Source organism: Lonchura striata, chromosome 1A (assembly GCF_050655825.1).
Source record: "Lonchura striata isolate lonStrDom1 chromosome 1A, ASM5065582v1, whole genome shotgun sequence".
In the NCBI taxonomy this organism is placed as follows: Eukaryota; Metazoa; Chordata; class Aves; order Passeriformes; family Estrildidae; genus Lonchura; species Lonchura striata.
Window position 1 is genome coordinate 38,649,527 of NC_140741.1, and position 19,810 is coordinate 38,669,336.

At 35.4% G+C, this 19,810-nt stretch overlaps 1 protein-coding gene across 4 annotated transcripts in view; it reads right to left on the minus strand.

Moving 5' to 3' along the window:
* The window catches only part of MDFIC (MyoD family inhibitor domain containing), a 51,601-nt gene that overhangs the window by 27,876 nt on the left and 3,915 nt on the right, over positions 1 to 19,810 (minus strand). For all 4 annotated transcript variants that reach the window (XM_021545241.3, XM_077783443.2, XM_077783442.2 and 1 more), the window contains exon 3: positions 10,181 to 10,312. In XM_021545241.3, the coding sequence (XP_021400916.3) occupies positions 10,181 to 10,312 (132 nt within the window). The remainder of the gene's footprint in view (positions 1 to 10,180; positions 10,313 to 19,810) is intronic.

A 19,810-nucleotide genomic window follows, 5' to 3' on the forward strand; every position in this document is an offset into this window, starting at 1 on the left:
AATTCCAGCACCCTTTTTTTTCATGTTCCTTCAGTATAACTGGCTACATTTTACTATGCCATAATATTTTCTGAGGCCGCTAGAACCAACAAATCACAATGGAGTATTTCCCTACTACCTTTTAATTGGCATCATGACAATTTAGCCAAAATTCCTTGTTTCTGTACAGTGAAGTACAGAGAAGCCAACCTACTCAAAAATCACCAATATTTTATTTTTAAATGAATCCTTTATATTGTCTTCCCCAATTTTCAGTCTTTAACTTTCTACTTTTGTCAGTAGCTACAAACTAAGACCAGGTTATTTTTTTTATTTTATGAAAATTTAAATCTCACATAACACATGGCTCTAGAAGCTGAGTTTCGTAGAATGTTGTAAAATTTAACAGCTGGAGGTCTTGCCTGAATTGCACAGTATCTTTATAAAATTGACTGCTAGTTCTCCAATAGTCAGATGCCTCATTGCTACAATGAACACAAGGTTCATTGCTACTTAAAAACCAGCTTAAATGTTGATGTTAACACATAGATGCTGAAACAGGCTTTTGTACTGAAGCACTTTAAAATACTTTCAAGTCAACCTCTAAACACAACCTCACTGTCGTTACTTACAGGTTTGTCATTGTAGTCAAGAAAGAAGCAGGGAAACAAAGGACTGTTCAAGCAAGCAGACAAACAAACAGAAAAATAGGAAAAAGGGGCACTAGAGAAAATTATGCAAACAGAGAAGAGAAAAATGGCTTGGCATCAGAATTATTATAGGGATGGGTCAGTCTTTTCTTTATTCTTTTATTTTAAAAGGCAAATATGGGAAAGAGGATATAGAATAATTTATTAAAAATGGGAACAAACCTTTAGCTTTCTTCCAACTTTGATTCCACCATATCACTTTATGGTGATTATTTTACTTTCTTCTAAAATAACCCTAATTCTAAAGAGTTCTTTAAAAATCAATACTTTGAAGTGCCATTGCATTATAGCCATCGTGAAATGCACTTTTATCTCTAGGTTTTGAAAATAAAGTGTATTTTCTATCAAAACCTTTCCTGTGCTATCAAGCAAGTCTTCTCTCCTTTTCCATAAGGACTGCTTCAAAAAAATTGAACAAAATATTAATAATGAGACCTGAACTTCTTGCCCTATTCCAGCTATCACAGCAGCATCCCTGGTGTGGACGCTGATTTGATAACGAACAAAAATTTTTCCAGGTTATTTTCTCTTGTTCAAAGAGGGAGCATAGCACAGAAAGTGGATCTTGCTGTTCTTCTGAAAATGCTAGAGTAGCAAATACTCTGTAATAACACAAACAGTTAAAACGAAATAGTGATTTACTTAAAATTGAGTCTGTCAACTAAATTGTAAGAAAAACATTCCTCAGGCATAACACTATGCTACAAATGGGAATCAGAAAATCAAGTGGACCAAGAAGCATATCAAGTAACAGTCAAAGGAGTGGAACAAGAAGATGACAGGATAAAAAACAGATACCTTTTACTAGAATTCCTCCTTTAAAAAGTGTTCTCAGTTGTTTTTTCCCTTCTATATTTCTAAAGTTAAACACTGTTTTATTTGTTGTAAATACAAAACTCACACTAGTTGCAAGTTTCCAGGATCTGATCCAGCACAGAACAGCTTAGAGAAGGGCTGTGCAGAGGACTCTCACAAAGCACAGAAACCTTACAGCTACTTCAGCTGCCTTAATGTACGCTGTCAGTTACTTCATAGTGTACTCAGTGTACAGTCCCACTGAATGACCTATCTACTGTTGGAGAAAAATATTTACCAACACTGATTTTACATTATAAATATGACAGTGACTCATCACTAAAAAGTCATCACACAGTAAAAAGAATACATATATATTGAAGTAGGGAAATACTTCACGAAGTCACAGCTACAAAGTGAGCTACGAAATACTAAATGACATGGTGTAATTTGATAAAGTCACCTATAAGAAAACTACAATGTACACTATCCAAAGTTACCTCTGTATCCCACCTCACCATCCAAATATTTTTCTGCATCACCTCTATGAAAAACTGAGGTTGATCCCTCAGACAAGTTTTTCCTGGCAAATTAATCCCAAATCTTCTCACCAAAACATATTTTCTTCCAATTTGAAATTCAAGCAAAAAGAGTATTGTTCACTGATCTCCTGTGTTCCTGAATTGTCCAGACCTAAAGGATATTCCATTCTGGTTCAACACTGCTGTTACAGCCAGCTCTGGCCAGTATAATAATCTTTCATTGCTTTTCTGTCAAAATGTGAATTTTATTTCAACTTGCAACTTATAGAATACAGTCAAAATATGCACCTGTCCTATTGAAGAAAGGATACTGGGAAAGGTAGATGCCTTCTAACTGGCAAAGAGGTTTTATTTTTGAAGATGCACTTCCTAGTTGCCCATACCTGAAGACAAGCTTGCCCCTGATATGCCAAAGAACGGGCAAATAGTTTATGCTGTCTCTCAGCAGCAAAAACTTGCCCTGAAGGTCAAATCTGACTCATAGGCCATTTTTTAATAGGTTTACCTAACAGTTCACTCTACTTGACTTGTCTCAAAAGCAAACTTCTCAACATATTATGCAAACATTATACAACCTTAAGTTTGAGTCATAAATCAATAAAACTCACTTAAACTTGAGGAACCTTTGCACCAGGAAATAGTCTCTTAGCTGAAATTCTGCTGTAATTAACATTAGCATTGCTAAATTTTCTCCAAACAAGTGTCATAATATTTATAGTTCAAAGAAAAAACATTATAATTGAGATACTGCATAGAATTTGAGGGAAGAAAGTTTACGAGTAAAATTTAAGCCTCTAAAATTCATGGATCCAGACACACTCAAATTTTGAAAAGTTCTTCTGGTAGGATGTAAAAGTTTGCATTTTATAGTCACAAACTTCAAGAGATGTCTCCACACAAAAATATTTGTCACACACCAGAACACTACAGTTCACTCAAAAAGAGTTAAGGTTCAGGTAGCAAATAATCAATCATTCTCTCAAATCAAGCCTCAATATAACTGGAAGCCTACTTTGTCAGGAAAATGATTTTTAAAAATTGGTGTCAGAAATAGCCCAAGTGACCACAGCTGTTTGACTTTTTAATATTTTTCAAAAGGCTTCTTGGGTTTGGATTATGAAGAATTTTTTAAGGGAAAACAGAAAACCACACCACAACAAGACATCAACACACCATAGGCTCCTGGTTTTCCTTTTCTTTTATTAAAATACCTTCAGGGAAAGGTACTTGTGGGTTCTTTTGCACTATAGGTATCATATTATCAGAATGCATAAGAAGTAAGCAGTATTCAGACCTCTCTTTCCTCTATGTAGCTATATAAAGAAGAATGTTTAACTGTGATTAAGTTAACAGGATAGGCGAAGGCTTATCCTGTGACCATGAGTCCCTTTCCTCCTCTTTCACTTATTTATCAGTAAATTAAAAAAATATTTAAAACTATTATGACTCTTAAATTTGAAGAATTCATTTAGTTATTTTTATGTAAACATAATATACAGTACTGCCTTTGAGCTGTAAAAACCTACATCATGCTTTTCACACAAATGAGAGCAAATACAAAATTAAATCTAAAATGAGAAAAAAAACTTTTGCCATGGTTTAAGTTCATCACATTTTTGTCAGCAGACAGGTTTCTAAAAGTATGTCTTAGATAACAACACTTTCTTTCACTTTGTAATTTAGTGTTTTCTTTGCTAAACATGGCTAACTAAATACTGTTAGTACTGAAAACAGAAAAGTAAACCCACACTGACTCACTGGCTTGGTAGTATAGTATTTCACATAGAATGCAAGAGTTTTATTATTCCTCCTCTTTAAGGAACTACTACAAGCATATTCTACTTTTTTCCCCATAAGAGACACTAATCAGAAAAAGAATATAACTATTCTTTCCCATATAGGCATAACAGCATGATTAATTCTGAGACAGTACCAATACAACACAGGAAAATATTCTGAAATTAAGATACAATTTACTTCAGGCCCAAACACAGCAAGCACAGTAATCTCCATGTTACTTGAAGAATTTCACCTTTGTCTGGTACTGATGATTACTGCCATCCAAACTTCCTCAGCCTCAGACCACAAATTAGGATAACATTTTAAGAGTCACAAGTAAAATAAAACAGAAGCTAAAAGGCTCCAAGTAATTCTGGCTATTAGTGATATGCAGAATACACACACCTATCTTAGTGCCATCTGGAACAGTTTAAACTTCTCACTGAAGTTTGAGTACTCTTCTGTAAATGGAGTAACAACAGCAAGAAGTTTACTTCTTGACATGGAGTGATAACAGAATGTACAAATTCCTTATCTATCTCAGCCCATCACTAGCTGCATTTCCTTACAGGATGCAATGTAGAGTTGAAGGGAAGAGGATATAGAGAAAACACATACACCTTGCAGCAGTTCGGTTTACAAGGGACTACAACAGCAACACTCAGGTCATTTCACAGTGACTTCTGCAAACACAGAAACACACCGCATCAGTTACGTTGGAAAAGACTTCTGAGATCATTGAGTCCAACTTACGACAGAACACCACCATGTGCACTAGATCATGGCACTAAGTGCCATGTCCAGTCTTTCCTTAAAGATCTCAAGGAAGGGTAACTTCACTACCTCCCTGGGACTGCCCATTCCAATGTCTGATATTCCTTTCTGTGAAGAAATTCTTCCCGATGACCAACCTAAACCTCCCCAGGGGCAGCTTGAAACAGTGTTTTCTTGTCCTGGGAGAAGATACCAATTCCCACCTGGCCACAACCTCCTTTCAGGCAGCTGTAGAGAGTGATAAGGTCTCCCTTGAGCATCCTTTTTTCCAGGCTAACACCAAAGACCCAGTCAGACTCTGAAGAATGTAACTATAATGGTACAGCTACCTGTGAAAATCCCTCTCTAGCCAGGAGAAGCGAAAGTGAAGATCAAAGGGAAAGGCTTTGATTGTACAACTCACCAGGCCTCTCAATAGGCCTGAGAAGGTTTTCGAAGACTTTTGGAGCAGCTGTAGTAAGAGAACTGCCAGGCAGGGGAAAAACAGAAGTAACACAGGCTAGTCTTGTGCTGGGGAGAGGATTAGAAAATCTCTGGGAGAGGAGTTCTCAGGGAGGACCTCTTTAGATCTACTAGCCAGATTTGTCAAAGATTAATCTTTTTTTAAAGAAGGTTCTAAATATCAAATACTGTGCTGCTATATAAATATTGAACTGATTAAGTTTCGTTCATTCATAGGTTAACAGGTTTTTACACCTGGGTCTATTTGGAACATTGTACATAAATCACTTCTTTAACTAATAGAATACACCTTTCAAACCCAGTAATGTATTTTGAATAATTTCCATTAATCTATTCTGCACAATTTCTGTAGTCACACACTGTTTTGCTGCAAGAAGACTGTATTTGTCATATTTTCTAGCTTTGAAAAGAATTATTTAATTCAAGCACTTTGCACCATTTTATAGACAGAATAAACAGGATCATCTGAAATCATATTAATTGGTAAAATGACTGTGCATCATAGAACATAGAAAAGATATCTAGATTAATAACAAACAAAACAGACTTCTAAAAGCAGATTAGCTACTTCTTGTTGGAAGAAAAAAACAAACCCAAACACAAACAGCATAACAAACTACAGAAATCACTTACTTATCCAGGCAAATAAAAGACTTTCCAAACCTTAAAATTAAATAAATAATCATGTAAAGTAAAAATGTTAACATAAAATATAGAAATCAGAAAGATAAAAATATCTAGATTTTTACTCCAGAGAATATAGTAAATAAAATAATGGCAACAAGACCATATAAAATTGATCCCCACAGAGCTGAAAGAAGCATCCCTTTCTCTGAAGAACCACTCTTATCAGGAGGGTGTTCCATGGAGGAGAAAGAGACAATTGAAGATAGAAAATGATGGATAGCAATGACCTTTCTATCTGTAAAACACGGGCATATTTTAGGTATTTAATCTTCAGAATTGGATTATTATTAATCAATTATTCATGACAATTTGAATCTATGGTAGATGTTTTTTGTTTTCTTAAATATCACATAGCTAAGCTTCTGCTTGAGAACTGGAAAGGAGATTAAATCCTCACAAGCAAATAGTGTTCAAGACTGGCATTTTATTCCCTCTTAAACATTCCCTTCCCTGCATAGCAACACACATTGAAGATAACCTAGTGCCCTCTGCAAAAATCCTGCCTAAATATTCTAAAATCCATCTTTATAGACTTTTTCTCTCTATGAGGAAAAAAAAAATCCCATACCTCTTCCAGAGAACAAAGCAGAGCATTGTGGCAACACAGAGCAGCAGAAACTGCTATGGCTTCATTCCTATAGCCACAGGTTACTCTGCTGCATGTTTAACACGCACTCCTCCTCACTTGCCAACAGTGAGTGATAACAGAAGCAGAACCACTCCATTATGGGCCACCAGACCATACAATGAAAATAAGCAGAAGGTGTTTGCAGATATTTAAAATGCACTGCCGGAAAAGATAGCAGATGGAGTTATTCTAAAGCTCTTTTGAAAAGCGGAACCTCTACAGTCAGAAATAATATAAAAAATATGCATGCGTCTGTGAAGAGCAGGGAACAGGTCTCAACATTTTCTTGAAGAATAACTACACTGAAAAATGTCTTCCCAGTTGGGGGAACCACTGTGGAAAGACTCTCCTTTACTCAGGTTCTAAAATTAAAGGATATGGATAGCAATTGCCACCTTATGATGACTAAAGCAAATTTAACACACATAAAGCCACCAAGGAACTGGCAGTTTTTCCTGTTCTCAAATACTCTGTTAAAAAAGTACACCTTATTCCTAGTTTAACTGAACTTCCTGACATTATATTTAGTTCTCCCTTTGTCTTGCTATAGTTGAAGAACTGTCTTAACAAATTTCTGTTTGTTGTGGCATGCTTCTTAGGGACTAGGCAAAGCCCCTCTTTATTCCTTTTGTTAACTCCAAACAGATTGAATTCCAGGAGGTTATCCACAACATGGCATATTTTCATCTACTCCAGTCATTCCTGAGATATTTGTGGTTCTCCCCTGACCCTTCTCCAACTGAACAGTCTTCCAGTAACAGTTATGCAAGTGTATTAACAGTTACTACAAAAAGGTAATACAACTGCTTCCTTCTTATACAGCCCTTCATTGTTTATATGTCAGTAAACAGTAATCTTTCGATTTTCAAACTCTCTTCAAAAACAATAAATTCCTTGGTTGAGGCTTCCCATAAGATTAACCATTTACCCAGGATATTATAAACATTTTCATTAATGGGGAGAAGGGATGCTCCAAAGGAGGTAGGGAAAAGGCTAATGTGGAGGGAATCTCTGGAGGTTAAAAAAGGGAGCTTGAAAAAAAGACTGAAAGGGCAAAGCAAGGTGAACGTAAAACATCTTACTGTGGAAAACGGGGGCAGTGTTTTAGTTTATTGATGTTGCCTGGTAAACTGAGTTCACAAGTGCAAATGAGAAATCATACATAATGAAGTCATTACAGGGGCTCTAACACTGGACTTCGTTGTTAGTGTGCCAGTAAATCTGACTGATTAATCTAATTCCATATAACAGCAGGATAAAACAGCTGCAAACAAGGAAAAGCTTGGAAATTAAATGCTGGAAACATTTATAAAGTAAAAGCTAATGCTAAGACAAATGGAGTATGTATCAACTGTGGGGATGGAAAACAATCTGTATGGGAAAAAAAGAAACTGAATCATTAGGATAGTGTGGAACAGTTGTGAAGTATGTCCTGTCTAAAACAATTTTTAGAAAGAGTTTTAAAATACACCATAATAATCAAAACACTATTTCTAACCTCAAACTTCTTTCAATATGCAACAGTCTGTGAATTTTAGTTTGGTGGGGCAATAGATCTGCTTGAATCAAGACCATTTTGAGCTACAATACTTTTTTTTTTACATTAAATACCTAAGTTATGTTTGTGATAAGAAAGCTTATGTTTGCTGCACTTGTTTTAGTTTTCAAACGTGGCTACTTCCTAGGTATATTGAGTTGTAAAACTTCTGAAAACTACAAAATGTGTAACTAGTCAAGCACCTTTCCTCAATTTTTAAAAGGAGAACAAACTTTCCTACTCGTAAGCCTCGCACCCAAAAAACACCCAAAAAACAAAAAGAAACTTGATTTCAAATCATTGAAAAATGATTTCATAATTTTTATTTCTTCCATCTAGAAGACTTTAAACTAAAGGTTACCTGAAGCAAGGAGAGGGTTGCATCATAGCATCTAATCAAATATGACTCATAATAAAACCTCTACCCACTTATTAAGACTAAGTGTTTTAGAAACTTACAGCTTTCAGCTAAACTTGCTTTCCACAGTCAGAGTGCTACTCTGACTGAAAGTCAGAGTAAAGCTACTTGTGACTCCAGGATGAAGATAGTCATGCACACTGGAACAGTACCTTTTACTTTTACATTTTATCCTATCTTTCCCCTTTTGCTGTTCTTTTTTTTTTTTTTTTTTTGATTCAGCAGCAACTAACCCTTCCATCACAGAGATACAACTACATATAATCATCAAGTCATTTTACCAGGGGTTTCCACTATCTGCTGCAAATTCTACTATATGTTGAAAAAAAAAGTGTAATTTCCTCACACTCCCCAGTGCAGCCACTGCAGTATGTCTTGGGGGTGAACAGATTAGAGGATGCACAGAATCACCCTACAGTCCTTGGTCCTTTCCTCCACAGTTTAGGCATGCTACTAACTGCTATGAAATCAAACTGCTTTCTCATGGCTTTGGGAATAAGGAAACTTCTAGGAAGAGGGAATGAAAAAGGGGCCATTCCAAAAACAGAAGATGCCATACACACCTTTCCATGTCCTCAACATAAGAACAAAGCAATTGCTTGTCCAGGAACAGTTAGGTTTAAAACAATAATCTTTTGGGATTAAGTAAATCTTAAATAAACGCTCAAGCTGTGCAGGACAATTCTCCCTGTTTGTAGCCCTTGAAGAATTATTTTAAATCAACAAATTAATATCTGACATAGTAAATTCAAGTTTCCTGTAAAGGATCAAGATAACTATTCAATACATTAGAGGTGTAACTATTTACTGGGATTAATTATTTAGGAAAAATAAAAGGATTAACTAAGATTTGAAAATAATTTCAAATGCTAACACGAAGTTCCAGAGAAGATGAATGTATAGATAAGACTAAAAAACAACTAAGCAAAATAACAAAACAAGTGAAAAAACAGCCTAAAAAGAAACGGATAACCGCAGCAAAAAGTCACCAGTTTTGACAACAGCAGGTTCAGAAATATGAATTTACCCCATTGTCAACAGTATAGTGTGCATTGTAAAGAGAGACTAACGCTGAAACATATGATCAGACAACTTCAAGAGACCTGAAGCACCACTGCATTTAGTCCATTTTCTTTCTGAATACACCCAGTAATTAGAGAACAGCTCCTCATGCTGCCCCTCCCTTGAGCAACTAACATTCAAGCATTCGCAGAATTTTAGAGCATTACAAAGTATTACCTCTGGCAGTTGACAGAAATATTTTTGCCTTAAGAGGGTACAATGGATAGCATATGATCTTTAGTCCAAAACAGGAAAATAGGAATGATCTGTACCTTTTTACATTTTAAAGCATACAGGACATACACTAGGAATGTGGATGTGTAAAAACTAATTTAAAAACTCCACAGTTCCAAAGTATGTGTATACTACTTCAGGACTCAAAACCCTTAAAAAACTTACACCTGACCAATACTCAGTGCATCTGGAAGCAACTGCTTTCAGCATAGTGTACTCTGCTGCTTATATATATGCATTACCTGGGAAACTGAGGGTGATGACACCTAGCACAGCTGCATACATGCAGTACTAACTACTGTACTATTAATGATAAGAATGTAAACCTAAGGCTTTAAAAGCTTACATGCTACAGAGTTCTATACCATACTGCACCACTCGAATCACACCTTTCTTTATATTTGTTGCTTATGCATGCTGACAGGAGTCAATCTGGGAAATAAATTCAGTAGATGTGCATTACAGTTGCAACACAATTGCATTTGACACACATTTAACAGAGTCAACAGGCAGTATCCCATTACACTGTGAAAGCAAGCCTCAACGGCAGCAATTTGTTCTGGAAATACTTACTTCTGATGAGGTCACCATCAGTGCGATTTCCCCAGATGGACTGCTCTTGGATCTCTGCTTGTACACTTTGATTACTGGAAGGCTGGTTTATGTCTTTATCTCCTGCCACAGCAGTCTCTTGGTCAGTTTTTCCTAAGTCAAAAGAAATTTCAAAATATTAATTTCTACAGTATTTCTTCTCTATGTGAGCAAAACTAAATTTGAAAATTAAAAGTAAGATGGCATAAATTATAAATTGTCTTAGCATCCCCTTTTGTTTTCTTAGAATTAACTTCCAAAAAAGTTGATTTTCCATTTGTTTTCTGGCCTAGATCAATAAAATTTCTCATTAAGAAAGACTTCTAGTCATATTATATCCAATAGTGCAAAATAATACTCAGCAATTCAGCAGCTTCTGCAACAAATTCTATTTTGGGGGGGGGGGGTTGTTTTCTTATTTAGTTACCTTCCACAAACTTTTCATATAAAAATTTTAATAGCTTTGTCACACAAAAAAACCATTATTTTTTACCCACATACATGTGGTTCTTGCACATAAAAGCTATAGTAATTTCACAAAATTTTTTTATAATTATTTTTTATAATTAAACACATAATCAAAGACATATGCAGCTGAAACTTCGAAAGTGACTAGTAGCAAAAGTCAGAAAAAATATTGTAATACAATTACCTATTTTTTGTTTAAAAAAAACTGTTTTAAAACGCTACTGCTGATTAAAAGTCAACATTTAGCCAATAATGAAAAGAAAAATTATTTCTTCTCTCCAAGTACACATAAGATGCAGGGAAAATTCCATAGTAAGGTTATTTGAGGGATTCTTCAGCTTATTTCACAATGTAACAGATGTTGTTTTGATGATGTTGCCAGTTGTCACAAGGAGACCAAAATTTTCTCAAACCAAGACAAGTGACAGTTTTCATCTTCACTGTCATTAATGTTTTAGTAATCAAATCTGCACACACAAATCTTTCTGTTCTTGATTGCTGAAGATTTTTCCTACTGACATTCAAGGAAACATCTTTAAATCTGGATTTACTTTGTTCATTATTCACAGCAACAGATAATCAGTTCATATTACTTACTTAAGGGATCTGTAAAACACTAAATATTTTCAGTCTCATATTTTTTTGAGCATACCTACAACATTTCATATTTACAGTAAACCTAGATGAGCAACTGCTGAAAGGTCTGTTACCTCTATTTATTTGTTTCAAACAATAACACATTTATAAATCCTATATTACCATTTCATATACTGTATCCTGTAGTAAAGCTGTTATTCCAGTCCTGAGACCCAGAAAAAAATCACTTTTTGCTACTGTGGCATAGTAAAGGTTGGTTTCTTCATGTAACACACAGCACTTTGATTTTAAATCCTAATTTTCTGCCTTTTTTATCAACCCTATTAAACTGAGGCACTGGACATCACTCAAAATAATAAATGCCATCTTGTGTGTATAGTAGCATATGCCTTCAAGCACTGCTGATCCCCTTTTATCAATTTCCACCTCTGACATGTCTGACTTGGTACCACTCCGTGGTACTTTGCTCTCAGTCCTCCCTCCCACCAACAACTTGTCAGTATTTCCTCAAGCCCATCCTGAGAGGAACTGTTTCACTGGGATTGGCATAGTTATTGAAATGAATGAGAAGATTGACTTTAATGAGTTTTGCCCCTTGCCCTGATCACTTAATCTCACCTAGATACTCATCCTATTAACATTAAAAAAAAAAAAAAACAGAGCCCACAACAACAAAAAATAAAACAAAACAAAAAACCAAACAGAAAAACCCCACCAAATTAAAAACAACAAACCAAAACACAGTGTGTTTCAACCCCTTTGACAGACATCAGATACAAATTATTTATGTCTGGTATCTATCAAATACAAAGTGACTGTATTGAAATATAATGATTTAGCCTGTGCAGTTAAGTATTAGGTGCAAATGTGTTTTAAAAGTGTTTGAAAAGTGGTCTGGAATAGACTGAATAAAAATAAGTAGTGTCCTGACAAAGCTAGCATAAAAAGCACTGCTTTCCACAAACACTAAGCTTAAATAAGCTATTTTAGGAGATTTTGCTCTTAAATTACTTTTTTACAGTGATGACACCATATTTACAATATTACAATATGTACCCAGCAGTGCTAGCACAGACCTGCAGAGTAGCTGTATACAATTCTCTCATATAGGATATGACATAGCAGAACCTTATTATTTCATGTAGTAAACAATGAATGGCTATAAGGAAGCAATAATGTTAATATTATGGGGCCTTCAGTGTTCTAGATTACATTTTTATCTAAGAAATCTGAAGGAGTGCAGAATACAATCATTATTCATATGAATTTCTTTTTCATCCCTCTGCTTGTTTTCAGTTCAGTATGTTTTCCTCTTTTTTTCTTCCCACTGTCTAGGTTGCATGTGTATTTTTCATGAACACTTTTATTATTCTAGCTGGATATAATAAATGCCCAGTCAAGACCATGTAAATAATAGTAGAAGTTAACAAGAAAAAAAAAGCTTAACAAAGACCATGTTGCAATTGAACAGCAAACATTTTTGATAGGAAGTTCAAAACAATTAACATTAATTATCTCTTTGATCTATTGAATTCACATGAAGACTTCCCTCTAAATGCACACAACAGAAACCTACACCATTAAACACATGTTTGGTATCTTACTTTGCACTCCAGAATTACCCACTGGAGCAGCTCATCCTGATAGATGCTGCTCTGTGGCATAGTGAACTCACCCAGGGCAGCAGTTAAGGACCACACAGCCTCTCCTCCCTTCCCCAGCCTCCAGCAGGACAAGAGAACAGAAAGACCCAAGGGAAGAAACTTGTGTGTCGAGATATAGTTTAATAAGTGAAGAAAAGAGGAAGGAAAAGTAAAACAGGAGATGCAAAGGCAATCGCTCACCATCTCCCACAAGCAGATCAATACACAAGCTAGTCTCTAAGCAATGGCTACCTGCCCTAAAACCTCCTCCCCTGTTTTTATTGCTGATCATGACATTCCATGGCATAGAATAGCCCTCTTGTCAACCTGAGCCAGATGCCTGGATTGTGTCCCCTCCCAATCCCATGCCTACCCACAGTCTAGTCACTGGAGAGAAAAGTGGGAAAGGAGAAAACCTTGACTGATGCTGTGCAAGTGCTGCTCAGCACTAGCCAACCCACTGGTGTGCTATCAACATTGCTTGAGTCACTGATCCCAAACATAGCACCACAGCACTATGAAACAGCAGCATGAATATAATAGTAATATGAAATTTAGAAATACTAGACCTTGTGATCTCTTTATTTGAACACTTTTTCATAAATTGCTTCTGGTGCATCACACGCACTGGTGTCTTGATTCAGTTGGTTTTTTCTTGAATATGTACCATGTCTCAGTTTTTGTACAAAGGAATTTATTGATTATTCCCTTATAACAAACAGTTGATAATGGGATCATATTTTCTTTTTTTTATAATATAAGAGGTGCCACTACAACAGACCAATTACAACTAATCACACATGAAGACAGCCTCAAGACCATTCCTGTCTTTTGTTGGTCCCATTATTTTTATGCTAGGTACCTAAGAATTTTCACAACAGTAGTTTATGAAGAATCAACACAAAGACCTTACTCTGACGGAAACACTAATGACTGGATCTGGCCATAGAAAAGTATGACTTTTTCTTCCACTGCATCTTCAAGTAAATTTGTAACACTAGTCTGTTTCAATCAAGCTTACCCTTAAGAATTCTTTCTGTAAGACTTCCTTAGTATTTTAGCGTCTGCTTCCTTTAGCACACCCTTCCACTCTCATGTGGCTAACCTCCAATACTGACAGCCAAGAAAAAAAAGAGATGCTCTTCTTAACAGTTCAAATAATGGAAAGAAAAGACTCATTATGTTCTGAGTCTGGCAGAGCTAAAGTATAAATTCAATCTCTCTTCAAAACCACAGTAAGTTACTCTAGGTCATGTCACAAAAGCAACACAGACTTCTTACCTACCACAGTTCAGCCCCAAACCAGCAACTTGTGTGGCTCTGTACCTCCCCAAAACTAACAGCAGTGCCAGGGCTGAAAAGCTTCTAGTCAAAAGCCCTAGGGAGTGATACCCACACAGAACACCCTGTGATTTATCCTGAAGGTAAGCATAGGCAGAAACTCTACTTGTTCAGAGATTCATTCAAGTTTAAGATTTAAATAGAAAGAGATATGACATGCTCGCAAAGTATAGAATTGAGATGGCTAAAAGCCAAATCATACCTATGATACAGACAATTGGTAAACCACTTAGTGAAAAAAAATTAAAATTTTAATCACATCTCAAAACTACTTCATTATTAAATAAGCAAATAAAGTGAATTACTGCTTTTTCTCTGTGGAATTACTTAAGTCCATATAAATAATTTCTATAGTACATACATTCATTTTACCATAATTTTGTTATCTTTATTTTTAAATTTCACAGCCGTACACATATTCCATAGAATAGGAATCTGTTTTCACCTTTGAGACTATTGTAATATTGATTGTTAATTTTTGTTCTAGTTTGGAGAATATGCCTCTGGTTATACACGCTTTTTTGCAACATGACAAATACATTCTGCAAGACTCCACCAACTGAATAATGTCAGCAGTCTGGATTAGCAACAAGGCTACTATTACAACAGTCCCATCAAAAAGTAAACTTAACAAACAGTCAGAGCTGTCAAAAAAGACACATGTATATTAGGCAAAACAGGTATACAGGGCAGTCTCTCCAGATGCCTTCCAATTCTGCAACCTATGCCTTTGGGAAGTTGCTGGAACATCGGTCAAACTAATTCCTGAAAAATTCTTAGACCATCCCAGTGAATAATCTCTCTTTTTAGAGCTACATTTGTCTATCTTTCTCTATAATGTAAAGCATATTAAGTGAAGATGAAATTAATACACAAAACTGATAGAAAATACAAAAAAGATAGGTAATGGATGTGTATTTGCAAGACACACCTCAAAGTACTCAAGTCTTTGACAAATAACCAACTTTTCCTCTCCAAGGGCTTGTCCATTTGTACATTCACCCACCAGCTGCCCCCAAGAGCCCCACCACATCATCTTGTTCAGAAATGCGTCTCTGTGTGCTCATATATGTGCTATTATGTATCATGAAGTATATAACATACACAAAACAAAAATGGAAACAAGTGCCCACATTAAGTGGATTGCACATCCTCAGAGTTTAATTGGCAGTTGATGACACATAACCTTATATACTGGTTCAGCCATCGCTTCCAAGAATGTGAATCATTAGAGTGCATGACTAGCAAAATGACAAACTGGACTTGAGGTTTAGAGTTTGTCTATAAAATTTAGGAGCTTGTATATAAAATGAATTCAATGAATTCTGCTGCAACAACTGAAGCCTTTGCTGCTATGACACATTCATTTTCTGTTCACCAGCAATTTGGTGGATGCTCCAAATAGCATGTAAAGAAAAATCAACTGGTGGGAAAAGTTTCTGAAAACCTGAGTGCATCATTCTTTTCAAGGACAGAGAAATAAGCAAAATGGACTGGCACAGTGATCACTGATCTCCAAAAACCCAGTCACAGTTTTATGCGGTAGGGATAAAGAAAAGGTTTGGAAGCATGGGGCAAAGTTACTTAGGCACCTAAAGCTCACCAAGTTCCTGGGATGAACCACCACAAGGCCTGAGTTTTTCCTATAACAAGCAAATGCAGATTTTAAAATAAATGTGCAAAGTTCAAATTATACCAAATGAAATATTGTCCTTCAAAGGAAAGAGCAATTACAAAAGAAAATAAATTGCCACAAAACATAAACACATAAGTAGATCTATGAGGAATAAAAAAAGCCAAAGAATGTCCCCAAAAGGAAATGTAACAATCAGTTCTCTGTCTCAAGCCTACAATTGTTGGGAGGGATTGAAGAGCATGTGGCAAACACTGCATAGAACACTTCCTTTGTTCATTAATAACCTTGCTGACAAGGAACCATGAAGGACGCTACTTCCTACTGAAAATTCTACTGTTCACAACAATAACACAAAGAAACTCTGATAAAACCACATTTCACAGTGTAATCATTATCAGTAATGCCTACCATCTACTTCATGAAATGCCTAAAACTTTTAGGCATTTTATATAACAGATAAATTCAAACAAATTAATGTAACAGAATGCCTATTCCAGCATTTACTTGAAACAATTTCATTTCATTAAGAAAATCTAATTAATAATGATAATCCACAAACTACAGAGTTGGAAGCCTCCAATTTGACGTTTGATTGTTTTAAAAAAAAACATATTTGCATTCATTTAATTTCAGTATCTTTCACTTAAATGTCTTGTTGCAACTTTCAATGGCTTCAGCAGTGCCACAGAAAAAAAACAGTTTCTCAAACTTAGAGCAATTTAACTGAGAAATTTTTTGGAAAACTCTTACAAAGAATTTTCCAGGTGCAAGATATGGAATAACTATGAAAGCACTAGAAGTTTGACAGCCCTGAACAAATTTGAACCACAATAAATTAAAAAATTAACGGCAATGTGCAAACAAGTATTCTGTATTATTTTAAGTGTTAAAAAGGTCAAATACATAAGTGAAGACTTTTCATAAAAAATCATACTAATTATGCAGTCAGTTAGGTATGTATGTCATTCATCCAAAGAAGTTTCACATGTATACAAAACCAGTTTCATGGAAGTGCTAAGCAATACATGGCAGCTATGGCTGCATTAGCAACAGCTAATAAAACTGGGCCTGTACAGTGAAAGAGTTAACTTTAAGACTATTCTATGTAATACATGTTCCAAGGGCTTTCTACTTTGAACTAGTTCTCAGATACAATCTTAAAGATTCAAGGCTGGAGTGTATTAGGCACATTCCTGCAGCTTTCACATTATTTTGAGCAAAAGGAATCCCATCCAGGTCACTCCCTAGGATCACTCCACAACGCAAATCAAAGCAGAGGCGAACAGATTTACTTCAAAACTGTATGGTTGATCCAAATAAAAAAAGTAGGATAACACACTCATTGCTGAATGTTACTTACTTAGGGAAAAAAAAATAAAAAAAAAGAAGTGTTTAAAGCAAAGACAAATCTAACTTCTGAGAGCCCAGAGCTGAATTTAAGAATTGCTGTGATATAAAATAAACCTGTGATGTAAGATGGAACAAAAATATTTCAAACTTTATACAAGATCTTTACAGTCAAGTCTATGAAATACAAGCCTGTCACACCCATGTGGGCGTGAATCATTTAACTGGAACAGTAGGCATGAAACTGAAAGCAAACGTACACTTTCATGGCAAATGAGAGTCAGACATCTATTTACCAAAGTTTTAGATATTTTAGTCAGTAATATTAAATAAATGCCTCAGTATTGGCACACAGCAATGAAACAAAATAATGCAGATTCTCCCAACTCTTGTCAGATAGCAAGAGGGTATAAAGTTATAGAGCAAATATTTGGTAAGTTTGAGCAATCTGAATACACTGGTTAACCGTTAAAATAAAAATATATTACTCATAACACTGAGGCATTACTGGTAAAGTGGAATAATTGTTGAGATAGCAATCACTGTTGCCTCAAGAACATCCAAACATTTCCCTGCATTAAGTCTTTTGTCACCCAATCTCATCTAGCCATCAGATTCCTTTCGTGCTCCTCATCATGAAAACAGTTCTGAGCACTGAAAACATGAAGATTAGAATCACATTCTTGAAGAGTACTTTTTACATTTTCTGAATGGAAGTATTAGTTGCTGTATATGGTTTCTTGACATACCAAATCAGAACTGCATCTCCATCCAGCAACACTGAGATGATTTGCACCAGAGAGAACAGTCACTTATAGAATCTGATCCTTGATCTTTCAACTAGATTTCTCCATCCTCCCCACCCCATTCAAAGAAAATGTTCTAGTGAATTTCCATAATCTAAAGATTTATTATAGTGAAATTATCAGTCTTAATTTTGTAATAGGTTATTAATTATTACAATTATTGATTTTATTTTCTTTCTTATTGAGAAAGCTAAATACTATTCCTTCATTATTTTAGGTTACCAAAAAGCAAAGATAAAAGCATTCCAAATAATTTATAGATAACAGCCCTGAATTTTTCTCTTGTATTCCATGGTTTATTCAAATGCAGAGGATTTTTTTAAAAAGTCTACCCATAGTCCAGGCAACAATCACACCATAACTTCTAATATATGAAACATTTTCCTTAAAGCAGAGAGTCCAATGGCCATGAATTGCCACATTCCTTCCTCAGGGACATTATTTTGGTACTTCCGAGTTGAGAAATACCTGATCACAATCAAATTGAAGTGGTCTGAACAGAGACATGGCACTATTCACTGACTAGGTCACACAAGTAGATGTAATCAAAATTTGGTTCCAAGGTCCATGAGCTACAGAGAAGAAAGAAAGAAGGCATCACTAGAATCTTGAACAGAGATGCATAAGTAGAGCTACATTTTTGGAAGGATGTGGCAGAAATTAACATGTTTGAGAAATTAGATTAAACCTTCCATCCTGCAGTGTGTCTCTTAGACCACACTGACATAATGGTTTAAAGACTGCAGTTGAATTTTGACATTGCCACAAAAGAAGATGCCATGATTTCATCTGTTCTCTCTCACAGTACACTAACTGTGGATGGGTGGCATCCAGATCCTCACACTGCATAAATATTTATGCATTTATTCAAAAATGAACTAACAAGGAAGAATAGTGACGGGATATGTTGAGAGAGCATATTGGTTAAAGTAACACAAAAAAAGGTTTTAAATTGGGAAAGCCAGAGCATACCACATCTGTAGGCCAAACTCTGCCTCAACCCATGTCCACAACTGATGAATATCCCTGCATACTACCTAAGTTTTATTAACTTTGTCTGATCTTTAATTATATTGTGGGATAGCTATTTTTGATTATTCAAAATTCAACTGAAGTTTCTTTTCCTTTCATGGAAAAACACAACTAATCTTCAGCATCTGAATTTATATGATAGCAAGCAAAAGGAACACTTTTGATACCTGGATTTCTTGATGATACCTTGCAGAACTACAGCAGAGGAAAAGTTTGTTCCCAGGACAAGGTATCTATATCAGTTAAACATATACAAAGCACATTAAATTATGTTGTTACAAATTAGAAATTCCTTCTCATTAGAATGCATTTAATACTTTATTATACATATAAGATAAGCTATCTTTTGTTGATTAAGGAATCTTTAATTCTAGGTCACCCCAGATTTCAGGTATCTCACTGTAAATATCTGTAAATATATTTATAGGTCAATGATATTAATTTCAATCAAAGCTTTTAAAATTATCACCAAATTCTAGAGATTCAGTATAATTTTGGATGTCCTGGGGGCAGAATAGAAGGATAGGGGCTGTTCAAAGTCCCAGACATACTATCTTAGTTTTTCAGCCCTGGAATATCTGAATTACCTTATCCTGTAACCACACACTGCAAAGCTGACAACAGAAATGCTGGAATATGGACTGGAAATGTTATGAACTCACCTTTTCCTCTTTCCACCCCCACTTCCCCAACAAACTTAGACTAGAAAAAACCAACAAATATCCACATTAAAAATCCATAT